The 26,135-nt window shown below is 42.2% G+C and overlaps 1 protein-coding gene across 1 annotated transcript in view; it reads left to right on the top strand.

Annotated features, from left to right (window-relative positions):
- The window catches only part of LOC128377823 (NACHT, LRR and PYD domains-containing protein 12-like), a 419,396-nt gene extending 396,434 nt beyond the window's left edge, over nucleotides 1-22,962 (top strand). The window contains exon 9 of the mRNA XM_053337597.1: nucleotides 22,389-22,962. Coding sequence (XP_053193572.1) covers nucleotides 22,389-22,554 — 166 coding nt within the window. The 3' untranslated portion in view covers nucleotides 22,555-22,962. The remainder of the gene's footprint in view (nucleotides 1-22,388) is intronic.
- Nucleotides 22,963-26,135: the final 3,173 nt, after the last annotated feature.

Below are 26,135 nucleotides of genomic sequence, written 5' to 3' on the forward strand. Positions count from 1 at the left end.
GTGTTTGACCTGAAGAAATACTCTGCTTCAGAGGCGGTTCTTCTGAGGCTGCTGCCAATGGTCAAAGCCTCCAACAAAGCTCTGTAAGTATTCAGATAGTTTACCTTGGGTTTTGAATTTCTAGATGCTCTTTTGTCTTTTTTTTTAAAGTCTACTTTTTTGGGGCTTGTTTTGCCTTTATTATATAGGGTTAGTAGAGAGAGAGACACAGGAGGCAGAGAGGGGGGCAGTGACACACAGGATAGGACTGCTCAGTGTGGGATTTGAACCAGGGTCGCCTGCAGTGAGCACTGTAGCCTCAGCATATGGGCCGGGTGCTCTACCCACTGAGCTAAACCCTACCACCCACTGCTGTCTTTTTAAAATAAATTAAATAAGTAACCTATTTCTGGTTGTTTTTTTCTTTATATTTCCAGGTTGACTGACTGTAACCTCTCAGAAAGAAGCTGTGAAGCTCTGTCCTCAGTCCTCAGCTCCCAGTCCTCTAGTCTGAGAGATCTGGACCTGAGTAACAACAACCTGCAGGATTCAGGAGTGAAGCAGCTTTCTGCTGGACTGGAGAGTCCACACTGCGGACTGGAAACTCTCAGGTCAGTTTTTATGATTATGTTTATAAAGTAATATTTTGTTTTCCCCATTTTCTAGTTTACATGAAGAGTTCTTATACTAAATATACTTTCTGTACCTTCTGAGCCGATGTGTTGTAATATCAGAGGTGGCAAAAGTCTTCTCATTATGTACTAAAGTAGAAGTACTGATTCAACTCTTTGCTCAAGTAAAAGTCAGAAAGTTCAGGCTCTGAAATGTATTTAAGTACAAAAGTAAAAAGTAAAAACAAACACTGAGCACCTTCTAATTTTGCCGTAAACCATATGTCAGAATATATATACATATAAATATATAATAAATAAACAAGTATATAATATACATGTTATATTAATATATATTATATATAATGTTACTATTATGCTCATATACTAATATATATAGAGTCTTCCTGCTGCTGTCATATTCCTGCTCTGTCTACTTACTGTTGGACTTTCCTTCAGTAGAACATTTAGATATGAGCAGTCACCCAGGGGTTAACTCTGACCTCTGACCCCTGACCCTAAGTCACCCTGGGGGGGGGGGCATCTTATCGGGGACACGGAGCAAACACACCAAAAGAAAAAAAAAGTTATTTTCTATCGTTTATTTACACGTCATGTCTTCTTTTTATAAAGTCACTGAAGTTGAAACAAGTAACAAGCCTGTTTGACAATGTCCAGAAAAATAAATACTCAAGTAAAGTAAAGTAAAGTACAGTAACCAAGGACAAATACTTGACGCCAACAGTGAGTCAGAATGTGTTTCTGTGATTTAATCTTTAATGAAGACTCAATGTGTGTACCGTAAGCATCATTACATTTCTATTAAATCTTCTCACTGTCTTTACAAATATTGTCAAATAATATTTAACTTTAAAGACATTTCTTCTGCCACAGTTAAAACAGAATGGCATCAGATTAAACTCTGAGTTTCAGTAATTCAGCCTCCAGCAGCAACAGGTGGTAACCCAAACCCTCTCCTACTAACCTAAACATACAGCAGGGGGCGCTGAGTGTCAACATAAAGGCCTCAAAGACAAAATCCTGTTGATTGAGTTGAGAATGTTTTTAAGCTCATTAGATGAAGTGTTGTGTGTGTTCAGTCTGTCAGGATGTCTGATCACAGAGGAAGGCTGTGCTTCTCTGGCCTCAGCTCTGATGTCCAACCCCTCCCATCTGAGAGAGCTGGACCTGAGCTACAATCATCCAGGAGACTCAGGAGAGAAGCTTCTTTCTGCTGGACTGAAGGATCCACACTGGAGACTGGACACTCTCAGGTATGGACAGACAGATGGACACTCTCAGGTATGGACAGACAGATGGACACTCTCAGGTACGGACAGACAGGTGGACACTCTCAGGTTTGGACAAACAGGTGGAAACTCTCAGGTATGGACAGACAGGTGGACACTCTCAGGTATGGACAGACAGATAGACACTCAGGTATGGACAGATGGACACACTCAGGTATGCACAGACAGGTGGACACTCCCAGGTATGTACAGTTGGACACTCTCAGGTATGGACAGACAGGTGGACACTCTCAGGTATGGACAGATGGACACTCTCAGGTATGGACAGACAGATGGACACTCTCAGGTATGGACAGGTGGACACTCTCAGGTATGGACAGATGGACACTCTCAGGTATGGACAGGGGGACACTCTCAGGTATGGACAGATAGGTGGACACTCTCAGGTATGGACAGACAGGTGGACATTCTCAGGTATGGACAGACAGGTGGACACTGTCAGGTATGGACAGATGGACACTCTCAGGTATGGACAGACAGATGGACACTCCCAGGTATGGACAGACAGGTGGACACTCTCAGGTATGGACAGATGGACACTCTCAGGTATGGACAGACAGGTGGACACTCTCAGGTATGGACAGACAGATGGACACTCTCAGGTATGGACAGGTGGACACTCTCAGGTATGGACAGATGGACACTCTCAGGTATGGACAGGGGGACACTCTCAGGTATGGACAGATAGGTGGACACTCTCAGGTATGGACAGACAGGTGGACACTCTCAGGTATGGACAGACAGGTGGACATTCTCAGGTATGGACAGACAGGTGGACACTCTCAGGTATGGACAGATGGACACTCTCAGGTATGGACAGATGGACACTCTCAGGTATGGACAGGGGGACACTCTCAGGTATGGACAGATAGGTGGACACTCTCAGGTATGGACAGACAGGTGGACATTCTCAGGTATGGACAGACAGGTGGACACTCTCAGGTATGGACAGATGGACACTCCCAGGTATGGACAGATGGACACTGTCAGGTATGGACAGACAGGTGGACACTCTCAGGTATGGACAGATGGACACTCTCAGGTATGGACAGACAGGTGGACACTCTCAGGTATGGACAGACAGATGGACACTCTCAGGTATGGACAGGTGGACACTCTCAGGTATGGACAGATGGACACTCTCAGGTATGGACAGGGGGACACTCTCAGGTATGGACAGATAGGTGGACACTCTCAGGTATGGACAGACAGGTGGACATTCTCAGGTATGGACAGACAGGTGGACACTCTCAGGTATGGACAGATGGACACTCTCAGGTATGGACAGATGGACACTCTCAGGTATGGACAGACAGATGGACAATCTCAGGTATGGACAGATGGACACTCTCAGGTATGGACAGACAGGTGGACACTCTCAGGTATGGACAGACAGATGGACACTCTCAGGTATGAACAGACAGGTGGACACTCTCAGGTATGGACAGACAGGTGGACACTCTCAGGTATGGACAGATGGACACTCTCAGGTATGGACAGACAGATGGACACTCTCAGGTATGGACAGATAGACAGACACTCTGACTAACTGAGGGACTGTGGTTCATGTTTAATGGTGGATATGAGTGAAGGTGGATGAAGCTGATTGTGTCTTTGTCTCTTCCTCCAGGATGGACCATGGTGGACCGCAGAGACTGAAACCTGGTCTGAGGAAGTGTGAGTGTGTTTTCAGTTTGATTCATGAGAACTTTGAGAAAAACTGGATGAAATATGTAAAAGAAGTGAAAAAAGTTCAAAATGATGGAAAATGTGTTTAGTCAGAAATGGGCGTGGCCTAAACTGACATTTATCTTGAACCAATGAATCCATGAAACAGAAATTTCCTTCTGTTGGTCACAGTTCAGGAGTTAAAAGAGAAATGTTGTATAAATGTCCACATGGTGGCGCTACCTGCTCCAAAATGTCCCTCATGTCTCTCCTGCAGATAAAGTTCATTCATTCATACTGACTTCAGCTATTTGGAGCATTTGGACTAAAATGTGTTTGTAACAGACGACAGTTTGAGATGAAAATAACAGACTTGATGTGCAAAGACCTTCACTTTACACCAAACCTGATGAACAAACATGAATATTACTGAATATCACTGTCATGTTGACTGTTCATGTTCTAACTGAACTGTTAAAGGTTCACTTACTCTGTATGTCCAAAGCTTTCAGTCACATCTCATGGTCTTCCTCAGTGATGTGTCAGTTGTTGGGACTCAGTAGGAGCAGGTTTGATTATCAGCAATAAGTAATAGTTATCAAAGATAATCATTAAAAATCAATACAAAAACATGAATATGAATGAATAATTGTTGAAACAGTTGAAACCAGAAGTTTACATATACTGTATGAAAAGACATAAATAAACTTTTCCTGTTTTCAGTCATTTAGGATTACCTAAATTATTTATTTTTGCTTGATTCCAGAATAATGAGAGAGAATTTTTTAGACTTTTTTTTATTACTTTCTTCAAAGTCAGAAGTTTTCATACATTTCATTAGTATTTGGTTGCATTGCCTTTAAACTGTATGACTTGGATCAAACATTTTGAATATCTTTCCACAAACTGACAGAACTGGTGTAACTGAGTCAGGTTTGTATGCCGCCTTGCTCACACATGCCTTTTCAGCTCTGCCTACAAGTCTTCTATAGGATTGAGATCAGTGATGGCCTCTCCAAAACATTGGCTTTGTTGTCCTTAAGCCACTTTGTAACTCATTTGGTGGTATGCTTAGGGTCATTGTCCGTTTGGAAGACCCATTCGCACCCAAGCTTTAACTTCCCGGCTGATTTCTTGAGATGTTGCTTCAATATTTCTACATAATGTTCTTTCATCATGATGCCATATATTCTGTGAAGTGCACCAGTCCCTCCTGCAGCAAAACACCCCCGTACTTCACAGTTGGGATGGTGTTCTCAGGCTTGCAGGCTTCCCCCTTTTACCTCCAAATGTAACGATGGTCATTATGTCCACACTGTTCAATTTTTGTTTCATCAGACCACAGGACCACAGGACATGTCTCCAAAAAATAAGGTATTTGTCCTTGTTTGCATTGTAATGGCTTCTTCCTCGCTGAGTGGCCTTTCAGCCCATGTCAGTATAGAACTCGTTTCACTGTGGATTTATTTTATTTTATTAGTTTATTTGTCAGGGACAGTGTATATTAATAAACATATCTGTAAATATGCCAGAATTAGCCCAAAGGCTAGTTTTCATCTGTTGTCCCTGGCCAGCTGTGAGTTGGCAGCCTAAAATCAAGAAACAGATTTAAAACATTACAAGATAAGTGAGTTACAATAAGTATAAAACACAGAGACATAAGCAGCAGACAGTAAAAACAAAGCAAACTACGACTGAACAAAGTGACAAACAAACAGTCACAGAGCAGTTAAACAGCAGCAGACATAAGCAAGAACTAAGGTGAGATAAAATGGACGTAAGCAGGTCAAACACATATGAGCAGCAATCAAACCAGAAGCAGGACAGCAGTAACACAACTGGACAATTAAACTGCATAAACAGGGACAGACAGAAGAAAAACAAGTTCAAGAAACATGATAAAAATAAAACGGGTCAGGCAACAAGACATTTTAACAGCAAACACAAAGACAGACGAGCAGGAACAAGTAAAAACAGGAAAAACATACATGAGCGATAAACAGCAGTTTTAGCAACAGGTCAGTTTAGAAAGGTGATGAGTTTAATCAGATTAGTGCTGACAGGTTTGGAGGCTTATGAGCCATGTTCTTAATTGTCTATAGAAAGACCTGTAAGTGGTAATGTCCCTGATGTGGACTGGTGCAGTAGGATAATGCAGTTTCCTCTTGTGACTCCTCTAGTGACCTGATTTGGATTTACTTGTCGTCTAACTACTGAGTGGAGGAGGAACCAGACCATGAATTATTTTCTAAATGAGGCATATGTTGCAGTGGTGAAAGCTATGAGGCTTCTTGTCGAGTGTTTTCATGGTTTGGTTATATAATGATTCCAGTGGTCTCAACTTGTTAGACAGTAAGTTAGGTGTGATATGATCATGGCATTCATGTACACTGTAGCTGCCTCAGTTGACAGGTTGTACTTTACCCTGTTGCAGACCTTCTTAATCTGAGTTTTAAAAGAAAGATAAGAATCTATCAGGATCCCAATGTATTTGACCTCTTTAACAATTTCTAGTCTTTGTCCGAGTACAAGTATGTGTGGCTGAACAGTATAACTGGCTTTCTTAGTAAAATACATGCTCGTGGTGACACATTTAGTTGTAGACGACAATGGTTTAACCATTCAGACACAGAATACGTCTCCTTCCTGAGCGGTATGATGGCTGGACATTCCCATGGTGTTTATACTTGTGTATAATTGTTTGAACAGATGAATGAGGCACCTTCAGGTATCTGGACATTGTACCCAAGGACGAACCAGACTTGTGGAAGACCACATTTCTCTTCCTGATATCTCAGGAGCTCAGTTGTCGGGGGCTTTATGCCCCTGGTAGGGTCTCCCATGGCAAACAGGTCCGGGGCGAGGGGCCAGACAAAAGGTAGCTCAGAAAACCCCAATGACGAGGGCAGGGGTGGCAATACTTATTGCCCCCCGGCTTGGTGCCTGTATGTTGGAGTTTACCCCGGTGGACGAGAGGGTAGCCTCCCTCCGCCTTCGGGTGGGGGGGCGGATCCTGACTGTTGTTTGTGTCTATGGTCCAAACAGCAGCTCAGAGTATCCAGCCTTTTTGGACTCCTAGGAGGGGGGGCTGGAGAGTCTCCCTCTGGGGATTCCCTCGTTCTGCTGGGGGACTTCACACCATGTTGGTAGCGACAGTGAGATCTGGAGGGGTGTGATTGGGAGGAACGGCCCCCCCGATCTGAACCTGAGCGGTGTTCTGTTATTGGACTTCTGTGCTCGTCACAGGTTGTCCATAACGAACACCATGTTCAAGCATAAGGGGGTCCATATGTGCACTCGGCACCAGGACACCCTAGGCTGCAGTTCCATGATTGAGTTTGTAGTTGTGTCGTCCGACTTGCGGCCGCATGTCTTGGACACTCGGGTGAAGAGAGGGGCGGAGCTGTCAACTGATCACCACCTGGTGGTGAGTTGGCTCCGATGGTGGGGGAGGATGCTGGGCAGACCTGGCAGACCCAAACGTATTGTGAGGGTCTGCTGGGAACGTCTGGCAGAGTCTCCTGTCAGAGAGAGTTTCAACTCCCACCTCCGGGAGAGCTTGGACCACGTACCGGGGGAGGCGGGGGACATTGAGTCCGAGAGGGCCATGTTCCGTGCCTCCATTGTTAAGGCGGCTGACTGGAGCTGTGGCCGCAAGGTGGTCAGTGCCTGTCGGGGCGGTAATCCCCGAACCCGCTGGTGGACACTGCCGGTGAGGGATGCCGTCAAGCTGAAGAAGGAGTCCTATAGGGCCTTTTTGGCCTGTAGGACTCTGGAGGCAGCAGACAGGTACCGGCAGACCAAGCGGAGTGCAGCTTGGGTGGTCGCTGAGGCAAAAACCCGGACATGGGAGGAGTTTGGTGAGGCCATGGAAAAAGACTTCCGGACGGCTTCGAATAGATTCTGGACCACCATCCGGCGTCTCAGGAGGGGGAAGCAGTGCGCCGTCAACACTGTGTACGGTGGGGACGGTGCATTGCTGACCTCGACTCGGGACGTTGTGGATCGGTGGAAGGAATACTTCGAAGACCTCCTCAATCCCACCGACACGCCTTCCGGTAAGGAAGCAGGGGCGGGGGACTCGGGTGTGGGCTTTCCTATCTCTGGGGTGGAGGTCGCCGAGGTGGTTAAAAAGCTCCTCGGTGGCAGGGCCCCGGCGGTGGATGAGATCCGCCCCGAGTTCCTCAAGGCCCTGGATGTTGTGGGGCTGTCATGGTTGACACGACTCTGCAGCACCGCGTGGACATCGGGGGCAGTGCCTCTGGATTGGCAGACTGGGGTGGTGGTCCCTCTTTTTAAGAAGGGGGACCAGAGGGTGTGTTCCAACTACAGGGGGATCACACTCCTCAGCCTCCCTGGTAAGGTCTATTCGGGGGTGCTGGAGAGAAGGGTCTGTCAAATATAAATATTTTTTTAAATCCTAACTGACCTAAAACAGGAAAAGTTTCGTCTGATATAAAGTCAGGCAGTGACAGAAACAAAGGTTATATGTCTTTTTATACAGTGTATGTAAACTTCTGGTTTCAACTGTAGGTGTTTCCTCCCTGAGGTCAGAGACCAATAATGTGTGTGTGTGTGTGTGTGTGTGTGTGTGTGTGTCACGTGAGGTTTTTTAAAATAAACTTTATTAACAGTAATGTACAGTACTAGTAACATAATACGGCTGAAAACTGCATCACGATAAAAGTGTTTCATATCAGTCGTTATCCATAATTATTGTTTTTTTATGACGTATTTAAAATAAGGACCAGGGGAAGATATCAAATTTAAACACTTTAATTGTAAACTTCCTCTGTGCCGCTAAAAGACTTGAGTGAAGGCTGCTCTCACGTTTCCTCAGAGCAGAAATACTGTAGAAAGACTTGGGACCAACGTTAAATGGAGGACCAGAACAACTTCCTGTTCAGGCAGGATGGAGGAGGAAATATGAAATAAGAGAGTTGAGATGCAGCCTTTGTTATCAGGCTGTGTGACTGTGTGCACACCTGCTTCTGTCTGCTGGTATGAGGCCAACACAGTCGTCATGGAGACACTTTAAGTTTGAATGGTTTCAGTAAAGTAGTTCATAAATCAACAAATGATAAAATGCAGCTGTATTGTGTCTCGTTCTCTCCATCAGATGCCTGTGAACTGGAACTGGATCCAAACACAATGAACACAAAACTCAAACTGTCTGACAACAACAGGAAGGTGACACATGTGAAGGAGGATCAGCCATATCCTGATCATCCAGACAGATTTGATTACTGGCCTCAGCTGCTGTGTACAAATGTTCTGACTGGTCGCTGTTACTGGGAGGTCGAGTGGAGAGGAGACGTTTATGTAGCAGTGAGTTACAGAAGAATCAGCAGGAAAGGAGTCAGTGCTGACTGTGAGTTTGGATATAATGATCAGTCCTGGAGTCTGAGCTGCTCTGCTGGTTATTACTCTGTCTGGCACAATAAGAGAAGAACATCCATCTCCTCCTCCTCCTCCTCCTCCTCTGTCTCTAACAGAGTAGCAGTGTATGTGGACTGTCCTGCTGGCACTCTGTCCTTCTACAGAGTCTCCTCTGACACACTGATCCACCTCCACACCTTCAACACCACATTCACTCAACCTCTGTGTGCTGGGTTTAGAGTCTACTGGCCTGGTGCTTCAGTCTCTCTGGTTCCTCTGTAGGAGGGAGAGTCTCTCTGGTTCCTCTGTAGGAGGGAGAGTCTCTCTGGTTCCTCTGTAGGAGGGAGAGTCTCTCCTGTGGACAGAAACTCTGCTGACTGAAGATCAGCTGCTGAAATCAAACATCACACACACTCTGCACTGTGAAGCAGATCTGTCTCAGACTCAAACACTCAGTTATTTTTCCTTCTACATGATTCATTGATTAGTCTCAGTTGACTCTGCTGTTGTTACTGTCAGGATCCAATGATTATTTTACTGTAACACAATTAATTCATCAGTGTATAAAACGATTTATTTCCTCACATTTACACTAATGATAATAAAGTCCCAACGTCCTCAAACGTCCTGATTAGCAGTGTCGTAGCTTGTTGCTAAAATGAGTCAAATTCATATAAAATAAACATTATTAAACAGGTTTTGTTCCTGCTCCACTTTTATCTGGGATCAGCTGATTGATTTGGCCAAGAAGCCATCTGGTTTCTACACTGATTAATGTGTAATGTGCTTTTTTGACCACTAGGTGGCACAAAGAGGTGTTTATGAACGAGGACAGCAGGTCAAAGTTCAGCAGAGTGAAGTTTAATGTCGTCTCCATATGAGGAGGCAGGAGGTTAAAGTTGAACCTTCAGAAATAAATCAAACTTTAATGGAGTCTCTTGTTTCCTGCTGGAGCTCCGCAGGGTCCAAACACCCTTCCTTCAATTACAGGTTACCATAGCAACAAGAGCGACGCCTCCGCTAGCTAAAGTTAAACAGCCTGATGAACAGCTGACGAGTCTCTACTGTCATCTACTATTTTTGTACATTACAACATATTACATATTAATGACATATTTTAAAGATATTAAACCATAAATGTTGATAATTTTATACCCTGAAAAAGAATATCTGACATCCTGAGAATGAAACTGTAGAACTTTTATTTCATTTTGTCCCCGAATGTAAAAGTGGAATAATGTCAGTAAGATGTTTAACTGATTTCATTTCATTTAACGAAACATGAAAAGATGTTCGCTACTGTTCCAGTGTTGTGAGATCATCTAAAGATCAGTCTTTAATAAAGTGAATTAATGAACCCAGCATGATAACTGTCCTGTTATTAACTATTCATATTATTATTACTATAACTATTATTAACTACGCTAACATTAGGCGTTCCCAGGCCAGCCGAGAGACATAGTCTCTCCAGCGTGTCCCGGGTCTCCTACCGGTGGGATGGGCCCTGAACACCTCACTGACTAGATGCCCGAGCCTCCTCATCTGGCTCCTCTCAACGCGGAGGAGCAGCGGGTCTACTCCGAGCTCCTCCCGGATAACTGAGCTTCTCACCCTATCTCTAAGGGAGAGCCCAGCCAGCCTACGGAGGAAGCTCATTTCAGCCGCTTGTACCCGCCACCTTGTTCTGTGGGTCACGACCCAAAGCTCATGACCAGAGGTGAGGGTAGGAACCAAGATCAACTGGTAAATCCAGAGCTTCGCCTTTCGGCTCAGCTCTCTCTTCACCACGACGGATCTGTGCAGAGTCCGCATTACTGCAGACGCCGCACCAATCCGCCTGTCGGTCTCACGCTCCATCCTTCCCTCACTGTGAACAAGACCCCGAGGTACTTGAACTCCTCCACTTGGGGCAGGATCGCATCCCCGACCCGGAGAGTGCACTCCACCCTTTTCCGGTTGAGGACCATGGCCTCGGATTTGGAGGTGCTGGTTCTCATCCCGGCCGCTTCACACTCGGCTGTGAACCGATCCAGTGAGAGTTGGAGGTCACGGTCTGATGAAGCCAACAGGGCCACATCATCTGCAAAAATCACTATAATACTGCAGTACTTTTACTGTAATACTGCAGTACTTTTACTGTAATACTGCATACTACATCACTATAATACTGCAGTACTTTTACTGTAATACTACATACTACATCACTATAATACTGCAGTACTTTTACTGTAATACTACATACTACATCACTATAATACTGCAGTACTTTTACTGTAATACTGCATACTACATCACTATAATACTGCAGTACTTTTACTGTAATACTACATACTACATCACTATAATACTGCAGTACTTTTACTGTAATACTGCATACTACATCACTATAATACTGCAGTACTTTTACTGTAATACTACATACTACATCACTATAATACTGCAGTACTTTTACTGTAATACTGCATACTACATCACTATAATACTGCAGTACTTTTACTGTAATACTGCATACTACATCACTATAATACTGCAGTACTTTTACTGTAATGCTGCATACTACATCACTATAATACTGCAGTACTTTTACTGTAATACTGCATACTACATCATTCATAATACTGCAGTACTTTTACTGTAATACTGCATACTACATCACTATAATACTGCAGTACTTTTACTGGAATACTACATACTACATCACTATAATACTGCAGTACTTTTACTGTAATGCTGCATACTACATCACTATAATACTGCAGTACTTTTACTGTAATACTGCATACTACATCACTATAATACTGCAGTACTGCTGCAGCAGTTCATTTCCTGTTTGTGGCTTCCTGTTTTTAAACTTTCACTTTGGTCTTTTTACTGTGACGCAGATATTTTCTCTGTGTGAAGCTCGGGTAAGTGACAGTTTTCAGTTATTTGACAGTAAAAAGTGTAAAGAGCAGAAAGTGAAGCTGCTGTTAGTGTTGAGAGGAGCTCAGCTCAGTTAACAGCTGACTCTGATTAGTCCAGGACTGAGTGGGAATCAACTTTGATCCAGAACAGACTCAGACACACTTTTTCTCTCAGTCCGCCATTTTGTCAGTTTGGTCTTTCTATAATAATATTATAAATACTCAGTTGTGTACTATATAGTAGTCTATATACTGTATACTATGGAGTAGTCTATACTACAGAGTATACAGGGAGCAGATGTTAAATGTATCATCATGTTAATGGAGGTTTTCCTCTGACAGCTTGAACTTCATTTATTGTTGAGAGAGAAAAAGACAGGTGAGAAATGATGTTGGATTAGATTCCTGTCCAGTGAAATAGTGTGGTGTTACACAGGTACAGATGTCATTACTCTGATGTCATTAGATTAGTAGAGAATGAACAGAGTCAGAGAGCAGCAGCAGGGTAACAAGGTGGAGGAGAGAGGGAGTCATGTGACTCATTTCACTTGTGAGGAAACTCTGAATAAAGTCAGTCTGCTGCTTCAGCTTTACTGTCATCACACAATCCAGGACTGTACAGTGAAATGCAGCTGAGACACAAACACATGTCATTAGAATGAGAGAAGTGAAATAAAGCAGTTAGAGTCAGTTTGTGAGGTCCAGCTGCTGCAGTGTGATCCAACAGTCCTGCAGTAAATCCTCCTTCATCAAGCTTTAATGTACACTTTGTGTTCATTCAGCTTCTTGCTCATTTTGGAGGCTGCACTTTGTGCTGCTGTTGAATGATATTGTTCTACTGAGAGCTGTTTCTCATATTTAGTCCATTTCTATCAATGAGGGTGGACTAAATAATAGAAACAGCTGATGTTCAGAGCATCAGAGAACAGTAGAGAGAACAGTAGAGAGTCAGTGATGCAGGAACCTGAAGCTGTTCACCTGTTCCACCTCAGCTCCTTTCATGTAGACACACTCATGTGTCTTCACCTCCCGTCTCCTAAAATCTATCAGCTGATTGGTTTAGCTGATGTTGAGCAGCAGCCTGTCAGATGTTTGTCTCCTGGCTGTTTTGTAATGGATGATGGTGGTGTGGTCCCTCCTCCAGCTGTCAGTAGAAGCACATTTGATGTTTGTAGACTTTGACAGTGAAGTGATGATGAAGTGACGGCAGCCTCACATCAGATGGACTGATGAAGGAGAATCAGCAGCATCTTCTCTCTCTGTGTTTCCTCCACAGCTGAAGCTCCAAAGTCTCTGTGACTGGATGTGAACTGAGCAGCTGAACATCTTCCATGTTGTAGTGAGTGAGTGCAGCTCTCCCAGCAGCTGTTTCTCTGCTATGGATCAGTGTGAGGACAGAGAGGAGGGAGTCCCTCCCTCTAAAAGCTCTCTGTGTGGGGAACATGACAGCCAGACCAAAGCTCAGAGGTGAGATGAGGATCTCTAACTGTCCATCACTGTTCTCCACTCACATCACTCCACCATCATTATTCACACTCACTGTCACATCTGACACTCAACTACTGAATAATAAGTCACAATAAGTCAGAATGAACTACTAACTTTGTGAGTTAACAAAGAGCTCAACCACTGATTAGTCAACTAATCAACTAAGATGAGACAGCATCTTTCATCAGATGACATTTTGATGAACAGGAGAACGTTTCTCATCCACGGTCTTCTTACTGATTTTCATTCTGCTTCTAAAACTTCAGCTGCTGACAGTCTGCTCAAAATTCATCTTTTTAAACTCTTTGATTTGTTGTTTGTTTGTATCAGGATGCAGCAGCAGAGAGCAGACTCTCCTGAACCCAGCTGTGTGTCCATGAAGAGTGACCAGTCTATGGGTCGCCCTATTACGTTTAAAGATGGACAACCTGCTGATGGAAGGTAGGAATTTAACATGCAGTAATCAGAGCAGCATTTACAGGAGTTCATTTAGTCATCATGACAGAACATCTTTAATAAGCTGAGTGCAGATTTGAGTCATTAAATGTCCTTAAACGTGATGTTTTCTCCACAGAGTTCAGCAGCAGAGCTCAGAGGTTCCCAGTGATCAGTCTGCACAGCAGCATCAAACACAGCTGGACTCCATATTTATGGTGTGTACATGTACAAACACACCTTTTACTATTAACTCCATCAACCACGGATGAAATAGTAAAGTAGCATTCAGGTCCTAACAGTGTCCATGCTGCTCTGTTTAGACCAGCAGGCCTTCAGACTGACACATGAATCACATGTTGTGTTCTACCAGTTTAAATGAAATGTTCACTTTATCTTTCTGTTCCAGCTGCTGGAGGAGAACATCATCACTTTCGTGAAGAACGAGCTAAAGAGAATCCAGAGGGGTCTGAGTCCAGATGACCCAGAATGCTTAGAGAGTCAGAGTGAGGATGAGGAGGTGTTGGACGGTGAGGAGGAAGAGCAGAGAAGGAGCAGCAGAGAGGCATTTCTGAAGATCGCAGTGCACTTCCTGAGGAGAATGAAGCAGGAGGAGCTGGCTGAGGGTCTGCAGAGCAGTAAGAGGATTTTAACAGATTTAACATGATGGATAAATGAGACAATTACTGATTTCATTTGTTGTTTGTTCATTCAGGAACTGGTGCTGCAAAGTGTCGACGTAAACTCAAGTCTAACCTGGAGAAGAAGTTCCGGTGTCTGTTTGAGGGGATCGCTAAAGCAGGAAACCCAACCCTTCTGAATCAGATCTACACACCGCTCTACATCACAGAGGGAGGGACTGCAGAGGTCAATGATGAACATGAGATCAGACAGATTGAAACAGCATCCTGGAAACCACACAGACCAGAAACAACAATCAGACATGAAGACATCTTTAAAGCCTCACCTGGAAGAGATGAACCAATCAGAACAGTGATGACAAAGGGAGTGGCTGGCATTGGGAAAACAGTCTTAACACAGAAGTTCACTCTGGACTGGGCTGAAGACAAAGCCAACCAGGACATACACTTCACATTTCCATTCACTTTCAGAGAGCTGAATGTGCTGAAAAAGAAAAAGTACAGCTTGGTGGAACTTGTTCATCACTTCTTTACTGAAACCAAAGAAGCAGGAATCTGCAGGTTTGAAGAATTCCACGTTGTGTTCATCTTTGACGGTCTGGATGAGTGTCGACTTCCTCTGGACTTCCACAACACTGAGATCCTGACTGATGTTACAGAGTCCACCTCAGTGGATGTGCTGCTGACAAACCTCATCAGGGGGAAACTGCTTCCCTCTGCTCGCCTCTGGATAACCACACGACCTGCAGCAGCCAATCAGATCCCTCCTGAGTGTGTCGGCATGGTGACAGAGGTCAGAGGGTTCACTGACCCACAGAAGGAGGAGTACTTCAGGAAGAGATTCAGAGATGAGGAGCAGGTCAGCACCATCATCTCCCACATCAAGACATCACGAAGCCTCCACATCATGTGCCACATCCCAGTCTTCTGCTGGATCACTGCTACAGTTCTGGAGGATGTGTTGAAAAGCAGAGAGAGAGGAGAACTGCCCAAGACCCTGACTGAGATGTACATCCACTTCCTGGTGGTTCAGGCCAAACTGAAGAAGGTCAAGTATGATGGAGGAGCTGAGACAGATCCACACTGGAGTCCAGAGAGCAGGAAGATGATTGAGTCTCTGGGAAAACTGGCTTTTGAGCAGCTGCAGAAAGGCAACCTGATCTTCTATGAATCAGACCTGACAGAGTGTGGCATCGATATCAGAGCAGCCTCAGTGTACTCAGGAGTGTTCACACAGGTCTTTAAAGAGGAGAGAGGGCTGTACCAGGACAAGGTGTTCTGCTTCGTCCATCTGAGCCTTCAGGAGTTTCTGGCTGCTCTTCATGTCCATCTGACATTCACCAAGTCTGGAGTCAATCTGCTGGAAGAACAAACAACATCCTGGTGGTCTAAAGTCTTTAAAGACAAATCAACACATTTCTACCAGAGTGCTTTGGACGAGGCCTTAAAGAGTCCAAATGGACACCTGGACTTGTTCCTCCGCTTCCTCCTGGGTCTTCCACTGCAGACCAATCAGACTCTCCTACGAGGTCTGCTGACACAGACAGGAAGTAGCTCAAAGACCAATCATAAAACAGTTGAGTACATCAAGAAGATGTACTGTTCCACTGTCTGAATGAACTGAATGATCGTTCTCTAGTGGAGGAGATCCAACAGTCCCTGAGATCAGGAAGTCTCTCCACAGATAAACTGTCTCCTGCTCAGTGGTCAGCTCTGGTCTTCATCTTACTGTCATCAGAAAAAGATCTGGACGTGTTTGACCTGAAGAAATACTCTGCTTCAGAGGAGGCTCTTCTGAGGCTGCTGCCAGTGATCAAAGCCTCCAACAAAGCTCTGTAGGTGCACACAGAACTATCCAGATTAATCTTTGCTCAAGTCATATTTACAATTGTTTTCTTTTGTTCTGCTGATTCTTTTCCAGGTTGAGTGGCTGTAACCTCTCAAAGAGAAGCTGTGCAGCTCTGTCCTCAGTTCTCAGCTCCCAGTCCTCTAGTCTGAGAAATCTGGACCTGAGTAACAACAACCTGCAGGATTCAGGAGTGAAGCAGCTTTCTGCTGGACTGGAGAGTCCACACTGCGGACTGGAAACTCTCAGGTCAGGATTCAACTGTTTGGTGTTTACCCACCAAGCGTTTATTGTCTTTATATATTGGATCTGTGAGTTAACTTATTAAAATTCTTCTCCAGGTTGACTGGCTGTAACCTCTCAGAGAGAAGCTGCGCAGCTCTGTCCTCAGTTCTCAGCTCCCAGTCCTCTAGTCTGAGAGATCTGGACCTGAGGAACAACAACCTGCAGGATTCAGGAGTGAAGCAGCTGTGTGATGCACTGGAGAGTCCGCACTGTGGACTGGAAACTCTCCTACTGCGATCAGAAAAAGATCTGGATTTGTTTGACCTGAAGGAATACTCTGCTTCAGAGGCGGTTCTTCTGAGGCTGCTGCCAATGGTCAAAGCCTCCAAAAGAGCTCTGTAAGTACTCAGATAGTTGGCTTTGTTTAATTAAATTTGAATATTTATTACTTTTTAATTACACTCTGTTCTCTACCTTGGGTTTTGAATTTTGTTGTATTTTGTACAATGACAATAAAGCTATCTATCTATCTATCTATCTATCTATCTATCTATCTATCTATCTATCTATCTATCTATCTATCTATCTATCTATCTATCTATCTATCTATCTATCTATCTATCTATCATACTCTGCTGTCTTTTTAAAATAAATTAAATAAGTAACCTATTTCCTGTTTTTTTGTTCTTTATATTTCCAGGCTGACTGACTGTAACCTCTCAGAGAGAAGCTGTGCAGCTCTGTCCTCAGTTCTCAGCTCCCAGTCCTCTAGTCTGAGAGATCTGGACCTGAGTCACAACAACCTGCAGGATTCAGGAGTGGAGCAGCTGTGTGCTGGACTGGAGAGTCCACACTGTGGACTGGAAACTCTCAGGTCATTTTTCATGATTATGTTTATAAAGTAATACTTTGTTTTCCCCAGTTTCTAGTTTACATGAAGAGTTCTTATACTAAATATACTTCCTGTACCATCTGAGCCGATGTGTTGTAATATCAGAGGTGGCAAAAGTCTTCTCATTCTGTACTAAAGTAGAAGTACTGATTCAACTCTTTGCTCGAGTCAGAAAGTTCAGACTCTGAAATGTATGCAAGTACAAAAGTAAAAATGAATTTTTTCCTCATTTGATAACTCAACAAAACCAAAAAATATATAATATACATGTTATATAAATATTAGGGCTGTTAGCGTTAACGTGATGTGATTAAGGAGCTGAGCATAATGCATTGTTTTTAAAAAAAAATCTTGTTAATCTCTCCTCACTGACTCACTGACTATCACAGATTGTGTATATAAATATATATTATACAGTATATAATATAACTATTAGTGGTGTTGTAATGTTAGTGTTCATATAGTAGAGTCTTCCCACTGACTTTCCTTCAGTAGAACATTTAAATATGAGCAGCCAGCCAGGGGTTAACCCTGACCTCTGAAACATGACCTCACCCAGGGGTTAACCTAATCTTTAATGAAATTAAATCAAACATTACATTTCTATTAAATCTTCTCACTGTCTTTACAAATGTTGTCAAATAATGTTTAACTTTAAAGACATTTCTTCTGCCACAGTTAAAACTGAATGGCATTAGATTAAACTCTGAGCTTCAGTAATTCAGCCTCCAGCAGCAACAGGTGGTAACCCTAACCTTCTCCTACTAACCTAGACATACAGCAGGAGGCGCTGAGTGTGAACATAAAGGCCTGAAGGACAAATCCTGTTTACTGAGTTGAGAATGTTTTTAAGCTCATTAGATGAAGTGTTGTGTGTGTTCAGTCTGTCAGGATGTCTGATCACAGAGGAAGGCTGTGCTTCTCTGGCCTCAGCTCTGAGTGCCAACCCCTCCCATCTGAGAGAGCTGGACCTGAGCTACAATCATCCAGGAGACTCAGGAGAGAAGATCCTGTCTGCTGGACTGGAGGATCCACACTGGAGACTGGACACTCTCAGGTATGGACAGACAGGTGGACACTCTCAGGTATGGACAGACAGGTGGACACTCTCAGGTATGGACAGACAGGTTGACACTCTCAGGTATGGACAGATGGACACACTCAGGTATGGACAGACAGGTGGACACTCTCAGGTATGGACAGACAGATGTACACTCTCGGGTATGGACAGACAGTTGGACACTCTCAGGTATGGACAGACAGGTAGACACTCTCAGGTATGGGCAGACAGGTGGACACTCAGGTATGGACAGTTGGACACTCTCAGGTATGGAGAGATGGACAGACACTCTGACTAACTGAGGGACTGTGGTTCATGTTTAATGGTGGATATGAGTGAAGGTGTATGAAGCTGATTGTGTCTTTGTCTCTTCTTCCAGGATGGATCATGGTGGACCGCAGAGACTGAAACCTGGTGTGAGGAAGTGTGAGTGTGTTTTCAGTTTGATTCATGAGAACTTTGAGAAAAACTGGATGAAATATGTAAAAGAAGTGAAAAAAGTTGAAAATGATGGAAAATGTGTTTAGTCAGAAATGGGCGTGGCCTAAACTGACATTTATCTTGAACCAATGAATCCATGAAACAGAAATTTCCTTCTGTTGGTCACAGTTCAGGAGTTAAAAGATAAATGTTTAATGTTATAAATGTCCACATGGTGGCGCTGCCTGCTCCAAAATGTCCCTCATGTCTCTCCTGCAGATAAAGTTCATTCATTCATACTGACTTCAGCTGTTTGGAGCATTTGGACTAAAATGTGTTTGTAACAGACGACAGTTTGAGATGAAAATAACAGACTTGATGTGCAAAGACCTTCACTTTACACCAAACCTGATGAACAAACATGAATATTACTGAATATCACTGTCATGTTGACTGTTCATGTTCTAACTGAACTGTTAAAGGTTCACTTACTCTGTATGTCCAAAGCTTTCAGTCACATCTCATGGTCTTCCTCAGTGATGTCTCAGTTGTTGGGACTCAGTAGGAGCAGGTTTGATTATCAGCAGTAAGTAATAGTTATTAAAGATAATCATTAAAAATCAATAAAAACATGAATATGAATGAATAATTACAGTTGAAACCAGAAGTTTACATATACTGTATAAAAAGACAACCTCTTTTTTTTTCTCCATTTCTGACATATCAGACGAAACTTTTCCTGCTTTTAGTCATTTAGGATTACCTAAATTACTTATTTTTGCTTAATTCCAGAATAATGAGAACATTTTTTTTATTACTTTCTTCAGAGTCAGAAGTTTACATAAATTTCACAAGCAAGGAACACATCACCAACGAGATACAGTGATTCTTGATGCGGTGTGGGGAGGTCGGACGAAGGATCCGCCGCTGTGAGAGAGGAGAGAAGAACAGAAGAGAGAGGGGGGGGGGGGGGGGCGTATGTGAACTCGAAAGCGAGAGTGAACGAGGGGGAAGCTGTTAGGTCTGTTTATATAGGACCCAGAAGGGGTGTAATTGCGCTTATCAAAACTCGATTCATTAGTATTAACACAACAGGACAATTCAACTGCATAAACAGGGACAGACAGAAGAAAAACAAGTTCAAGAAACATGATAAAAATAAAACGGGTCAGGCACCAAGACATTTTAACAGCAAACACAAAGACAGACGAGCAGGAACAAGTAAAAACAGGAAAAACATACATGAGCCATAAACAGCAGTTTTAGCAACAGGTCAGTTTAGTAAGGTGATGAGTTTAATCAGATTAGTGCCAGGTTTGGAGTCTTATGAGCCATGTTCTTAATTGTCTAGAGAAAGACCTGTAAGTGGTAATGTCCCTGATGTGGACTGGTGCAGTAGGATAATGTAGTATCCTCTTGTGACTCCTCTAGTGACCTGATTTGGATTTACTCGTCACCTAACAAAGCTACTGAGTGGAGGAGAAACCAGACCATGAATTATTTTGTAAATGAGGCATATGTTTGCAGTATGTTGCAGTGGTGAAAGCTATGAGGCTTCTTGTCGAGTGTTTTCATGGTTTGGTTATATAATGATTCCAGTGGTCTCAACTTGTTAGACAGTAAGTTAGGTGTGATCTGATCATGGCATTCATGTACACTGTAGCTGCCTCAGTTGACAGGTTGTACTTTACCCTGTTGCAGACCTTCTTAATGTGAGTTTTAAAAGAAAGATAAGAATCTATCAGGATCCCAATGTATTTGACCTCTTTAACAATTTCTAGTCTTTGTCCGAGTACAAGTATGTGTGGCTGAACAGTTTTACTGGCTTTCTTAGTAAAATACATGCTCGTGGTTTTTGACACATTTAGTTGTAGACGACAATGGTTTAACCATTCAGACACAGAATACGTCTCCTTCCTGAGCGGTATGATGGCTGGACATTCCCATGGTGTTTATACTTGTGTATAATTGTTTGAACACCTTCAGGCATCTGGAAATTGTACCCAAGGATGAACCAGACTTGTGGAAGTCCACATTTCTCTTCCTGATATCTTGGCTGATTTCTTTTGATTTTCCCATGATGTCACACACACAGGAAGCAGTGTGTTTGAGGTGTGCCTTAAAATACATCCACAGGTCAAAAAATTATCTCTCTCATTATTCTGGCATTTAGCAAATATAAATACTTTTTTAAATCCTAACTGACCTAAAACAGGAAAAGTTTCGTCTGATATAAAGTCAGGCAGTGACAGAAACAAAGGTTATATGTCTTTTTATACAGTGTATGTAAACTTCTGGTTTCAACTGTAGGTGTTGCCTCCCTGAGGTCAGAGACCAATAATGTGTGTGTGTGTGTGTGTGTTTTACATCACGTGAGGTTTTTTTAAATAAACTTTATTAACAGTAATGTACAGTACTAGTAACATAATACGGCTGAAAACTGTATCACGATAAAAGTGTTTCATATCAGTCGTTATCTATAATTCTTGTTTTTTTATGACCTATTTAAAATAAGGACCAGGGGAAGATATCAAATTTAAACACTTTAATTGTAAACTTCCTCTGTGCCGCTAAAAGACTTGAGTGAAGGCTGCTCTCACGTTTCCTCAGAGCAGAAATACTGTAGAAAGACTTGGGACCAACGTTAAATGGAGGACCAGAACAACTTCCTGTTCAGGCAGGATGGAGGAGGAAATATGAAATAAGAGAGTTGAGATGCAGCCTTTGTTATCAGGATGTGTGACTGTGTGCACACCTGCTTCTGTCTGCTGGTATGAGGCCAACACAGTCGTCATGGAGACGCTTTAAGTTTGAATGGTTTCAGTAAAGTAGTTCATAAATCAACAGATGATAAACTGCAGCTGTATTGTGTCTCGTTCTCTCCATCAGATGCCTGTGAACTGAAACTGGATCCAAACACAATGAACACAAACCTCAAACTGTCTGACAACAACAGGAAGGTGACATGTGTGAAGGAGGTTCAGTCATATCCTGATCATCCAGACAGATTTGACTCCTGTCCTCAGCTGCTGTGTAGAAATGTTCTGACTGGTCGCTCTTACTGGGAGGTCGAGTGGAGAGGAGGAGTTTATATATCAGTGAGTTACAGAAGAATCAGCAGGAAAGGAATCAGTGACTGTTGGTTTGGAAGGAACGATCAGTCCTGGAGTCTGAGATGCTCTGATGTTAGTGGTTACTCTGTCTATCACAATAACAGCAGAACATCCATCTCCTCCTCCTCCTCCTCCTCCTCCTCCTCCTCCTCCTCTGTCTCTAACAGAGTAGCAGTGTATGTGGACTGTCCTGCTGGTACTCTGTCCTTCTACAGAGTCTCCTCTGACACACTGATCCACCTCCACACCTTCAACACCACATTCACTGGACCTCTGTATGCTGGGTTCTGGGTCGGCTCTGATTCCTCAGTGTCTCTGTTGGAGGAGCAGAGAGGATCAGAGAGGAGCAGTGAGGTCGTTACTTTGTCTGGCACAATACCAGAGAAACACGCATCTCCTCCTCCTCTGTCTCTAACAGAGTAGCAGTGTATGTGGACTGTCCTGCTGGCACTCTGTCCTTCTACAGAGTCTCCTCTGACACACTGATCCACCTCCACACCTTCAACACCACATTCACTCAACCTCTGTATGCTGGGTTTACAGTCTGGTCCTGGTCTGGTTCAGTCTCTCTGTGTCCTCTGTAGGAGGGAGAGTCTCTCTGGTTCCTCTGTAGGAGGGAGAGTCTCTCTGTCCTCTGTAGGAGGGAGAGTCTCTCTGGTTCCTCTGTAGGAGGGAGAGTCTCTCTGGTTCCTCTGTAGGAGGGAGAGTCTCTCTGTCCTCTGTAGGAGGGAGAGTCTCTCTGGTTCCTCTGTAGGAGGGAGAGTCTCTCTGGTTCCTCTGTAGGAGGGAGAGTCTCTCCTGTGGACAGAAACTCTGCTGACTGAAGATCAGCTGCTGAAATCAAACATCACACACACTCTGCACTGTGAAGCAGATCTGTCTCAGACTCAAACACTCAGTTATTTTTCCTTCTACATGATTCATTGATTAGTCTCAGTTGACTCTGCTGTTGTTACTGTCAGGATCCAATGATTATTTTACTGTAACACAATTAATTCATCAGTGTATAAAACTATTTATTTCCTCACATTTACACCAATGATGATAAAGTCCCAACGTCCTCAAACGTCCTGATTAGCAGTATAGTAGCTAGTTTCTACACTGATTAATGTGTAATGTGCTTTTTTGACCACTAGGTGGCACAAAGAGGTGTTTATGAACGAGGACAGCAGGTCAAAGTTCAGCAGAGTGAAGTTTAATGTCGTCTCCATATGAGGAGGCAGGAGGTTAAAGTTGAACCTTCAGAAATAAATCAAACTTTAATGGAGTCTCTTGTTTCCTGCTGGAGCTCCGCAGGGTCCAAACACACTTCCTTCAATTACAGGTTACCATAGCAACATGAGCGACGCCTCCGCTAGCTAAAGTTAAACAGCCTGATGAACAGCTGACGAGTCTCTACTGTCATCTACTATTTTTGTACATTACAACATATTACATATTAATGACATATTTTAAAGATATTAAACCATAAATGTGGAGAATTTTATACCCTGAAAAAGAATATCTGACATCCTGAGAATGAAACTGTAGAACTTTTATTTCATTTTGTCCCTGAATGTAAAAGTGGAATAATGTCAGTAAGATGTTTAACTGGTTTCATTTCATTTAACGAAACATGAAAAGATGTTCGCTACTGTTCCAGTGTTGTGAGATCATCTAAAGATCAGTCTTTAATAAAGTGGATTAATGAACCCAGCATGATAACTGTCCTGTTATTAACTATTCATATTATTATTACTATAACTATTATTAACTACGCTAACATTAGCCACACAAACGCTAATGTTTATTTTAATTTAACTCTAAATGACAAAGTTTTGCAGATAATGAAAGCTAACGTTATCCAGCTGATTAAATGGTTTCTAATTAGCAGCTAAAAGCACGTTATAGGCACAGCTAGCTAGCTTAGTACAAAGCTAGTCAGATTAGCCCCAAAGCTCAAATCTGTTCACAAGTTATATTTCACTTATATTTCCTCTTTACTATAAATATAAGTTTTCTCATAGAAGACGCTGCAGTACTTTTACTGTAATGCTGCATACTACATCACTATAATACTGCAGTACTTTTACTGTAATACTGCATACTACATCACTATAATACTGCAGTACTTTTACTGTAATACTGCATACTACATCACTATAATACTGCAGTACTTTTACTGTAATACTGCATACTACATCACTATAATACTGCAGTACTTTTACTATAATACTGCATACAACATCACTATAATACTGCAGTACTTTTACTGTAATACTGCAGTACTTTTACTGTAATACTGCATACTACATCACTCATAATACTGCAGTACTCTACTGTAATACTGCATTCTACATCACTATAATACTGCAGTACTTTTACTGTAATACTGCACACTACATTACTATAGTACTGCAGTACTTTTACTGTAATACTGCATACTACATCACTATAATACTGCATTACTTTTACTGTAATACTGCATACTACATCACTATAATACTGCAGTACTTTTACTGTAATACTGCAGTACTTTTACTGTAATACTGCATACTACATCACTATAATACTGCAGTACTTTTAGTGTAATACTGCATACTACATCACTATAATACTGCAGTACTTTTACTGTAATACTGCATACTACATCACTATAATACTGCAGTACTTTAACTGTAATACTGCATACTACATCACTATAATACTGCAGTACTTTTACTGTAATACTGCATACTACATCACTATAATACTGCAGTACTTTCATTGTAATACTACATACTACATCACTATAATACTGCAGTACTTTTACTGTAATACTGCATACTACATCACTATAATACTGCAGTACTTTAACTGTAATACTGCATACTACATCACTATAATACTGCAGTACTTTTACTGTAATACTGCATACTACATCACTCATAATACTGCAGTACTTTTACTGTAATACTGCATACTACATCACTATAATACTGCAGTACTTTTACTGTAATACTGCATACTACATCACTGTAATACTGCAGTACTTTTACTTGCAGTAAAGTATCAGAGTACTTCTTCCAGTACTGTTAGGGTTAACCCTGAACTCATTTCCAGGATCTAGAAACTAGTTGAACTTGTTTCATGATGCAGCACCTGGCAGGTATTTTTCTCTCTGTTCATTTCCTCGTTGCAGCAGTTGTTTAACTTTTCTCTCTCAGCTGTGACTCAGATATTTTCTCCGTGTGAAGCTCGGGTAAGTGACAGTTTTCAGTTACTTGACAGTAAAAAGTGTAAAGAGCAGAAAGTGAAGCTGCAGTACTTTTACTGTAATACTGCAGTACTTTTATTGTAATACTGCATACTACATCACTATAATACTGCAGTACTTTTACTGTAATACTGCATACTACATCACTATAATACTGCAGTACTTTTACTGTAATACTGCATACTACATCACTATAATACTGCAGTACTTTCATTGTAATACTACATACTACATCACTATAATACTGCAGTACTTTTACTGTAATACTGCATACTACATCACTATAATACTGCAGTACTTTAACTGTAATACTGCATACTACATCACTATAATACTGCAGTACTTTCATTGTAATACTACATACTACATCACTATAATACTGCAGTACTTTTACTGTAATACTGCATACTACATCACTATAATACTGCAGTACTTTCATTGTAATACTACATACTACATCACTATAATACTGCAGTACTTTTACTGTAATACTGCATACTACATCACTATAATACTGCAGTACTTTAACTGTAATACTGCATACTACATCACTATAATACTGCAGTACTTTTACTGTAATACTGCATACTACATCACTATAATACTGCAGTACTTTAACTGTAATACTGCATACTACATCACTATAATACTGCAGTACTTTAACTGTAATACTGCATACTACATCACTATAATACTGCAGTACGTTTACTGTAATACTGCATACTACATCACTCATAATACTGCAGTACTTTTACTGTAATACTGCATACTACATCACTATAATACTGCAGTACTTTTACTGTAATACTGCATACTACATCACTATAATACTGCAGTACTTTTACTGTAATACTGCATACTACATCACTATAATACTGCAGTACTTTTACTGTAATACTGCATACTACATCACTATAATACTGCAGTAAC

Source organism: Scomber japonicus, chromosome 2 (genome assembly GCF_027409825.1).
Source record: "Scomber japonicus isolate fScoJap1 chromosome 2, fScoJap1.pri, whole genome shotgun sequence".
Classification (NCBI taxonomy): Eukaryota; Metazoa; Chordata; class Actinopteri; order Scombriformes; family Scombridae; genus Scomber; species Scomber japonicus.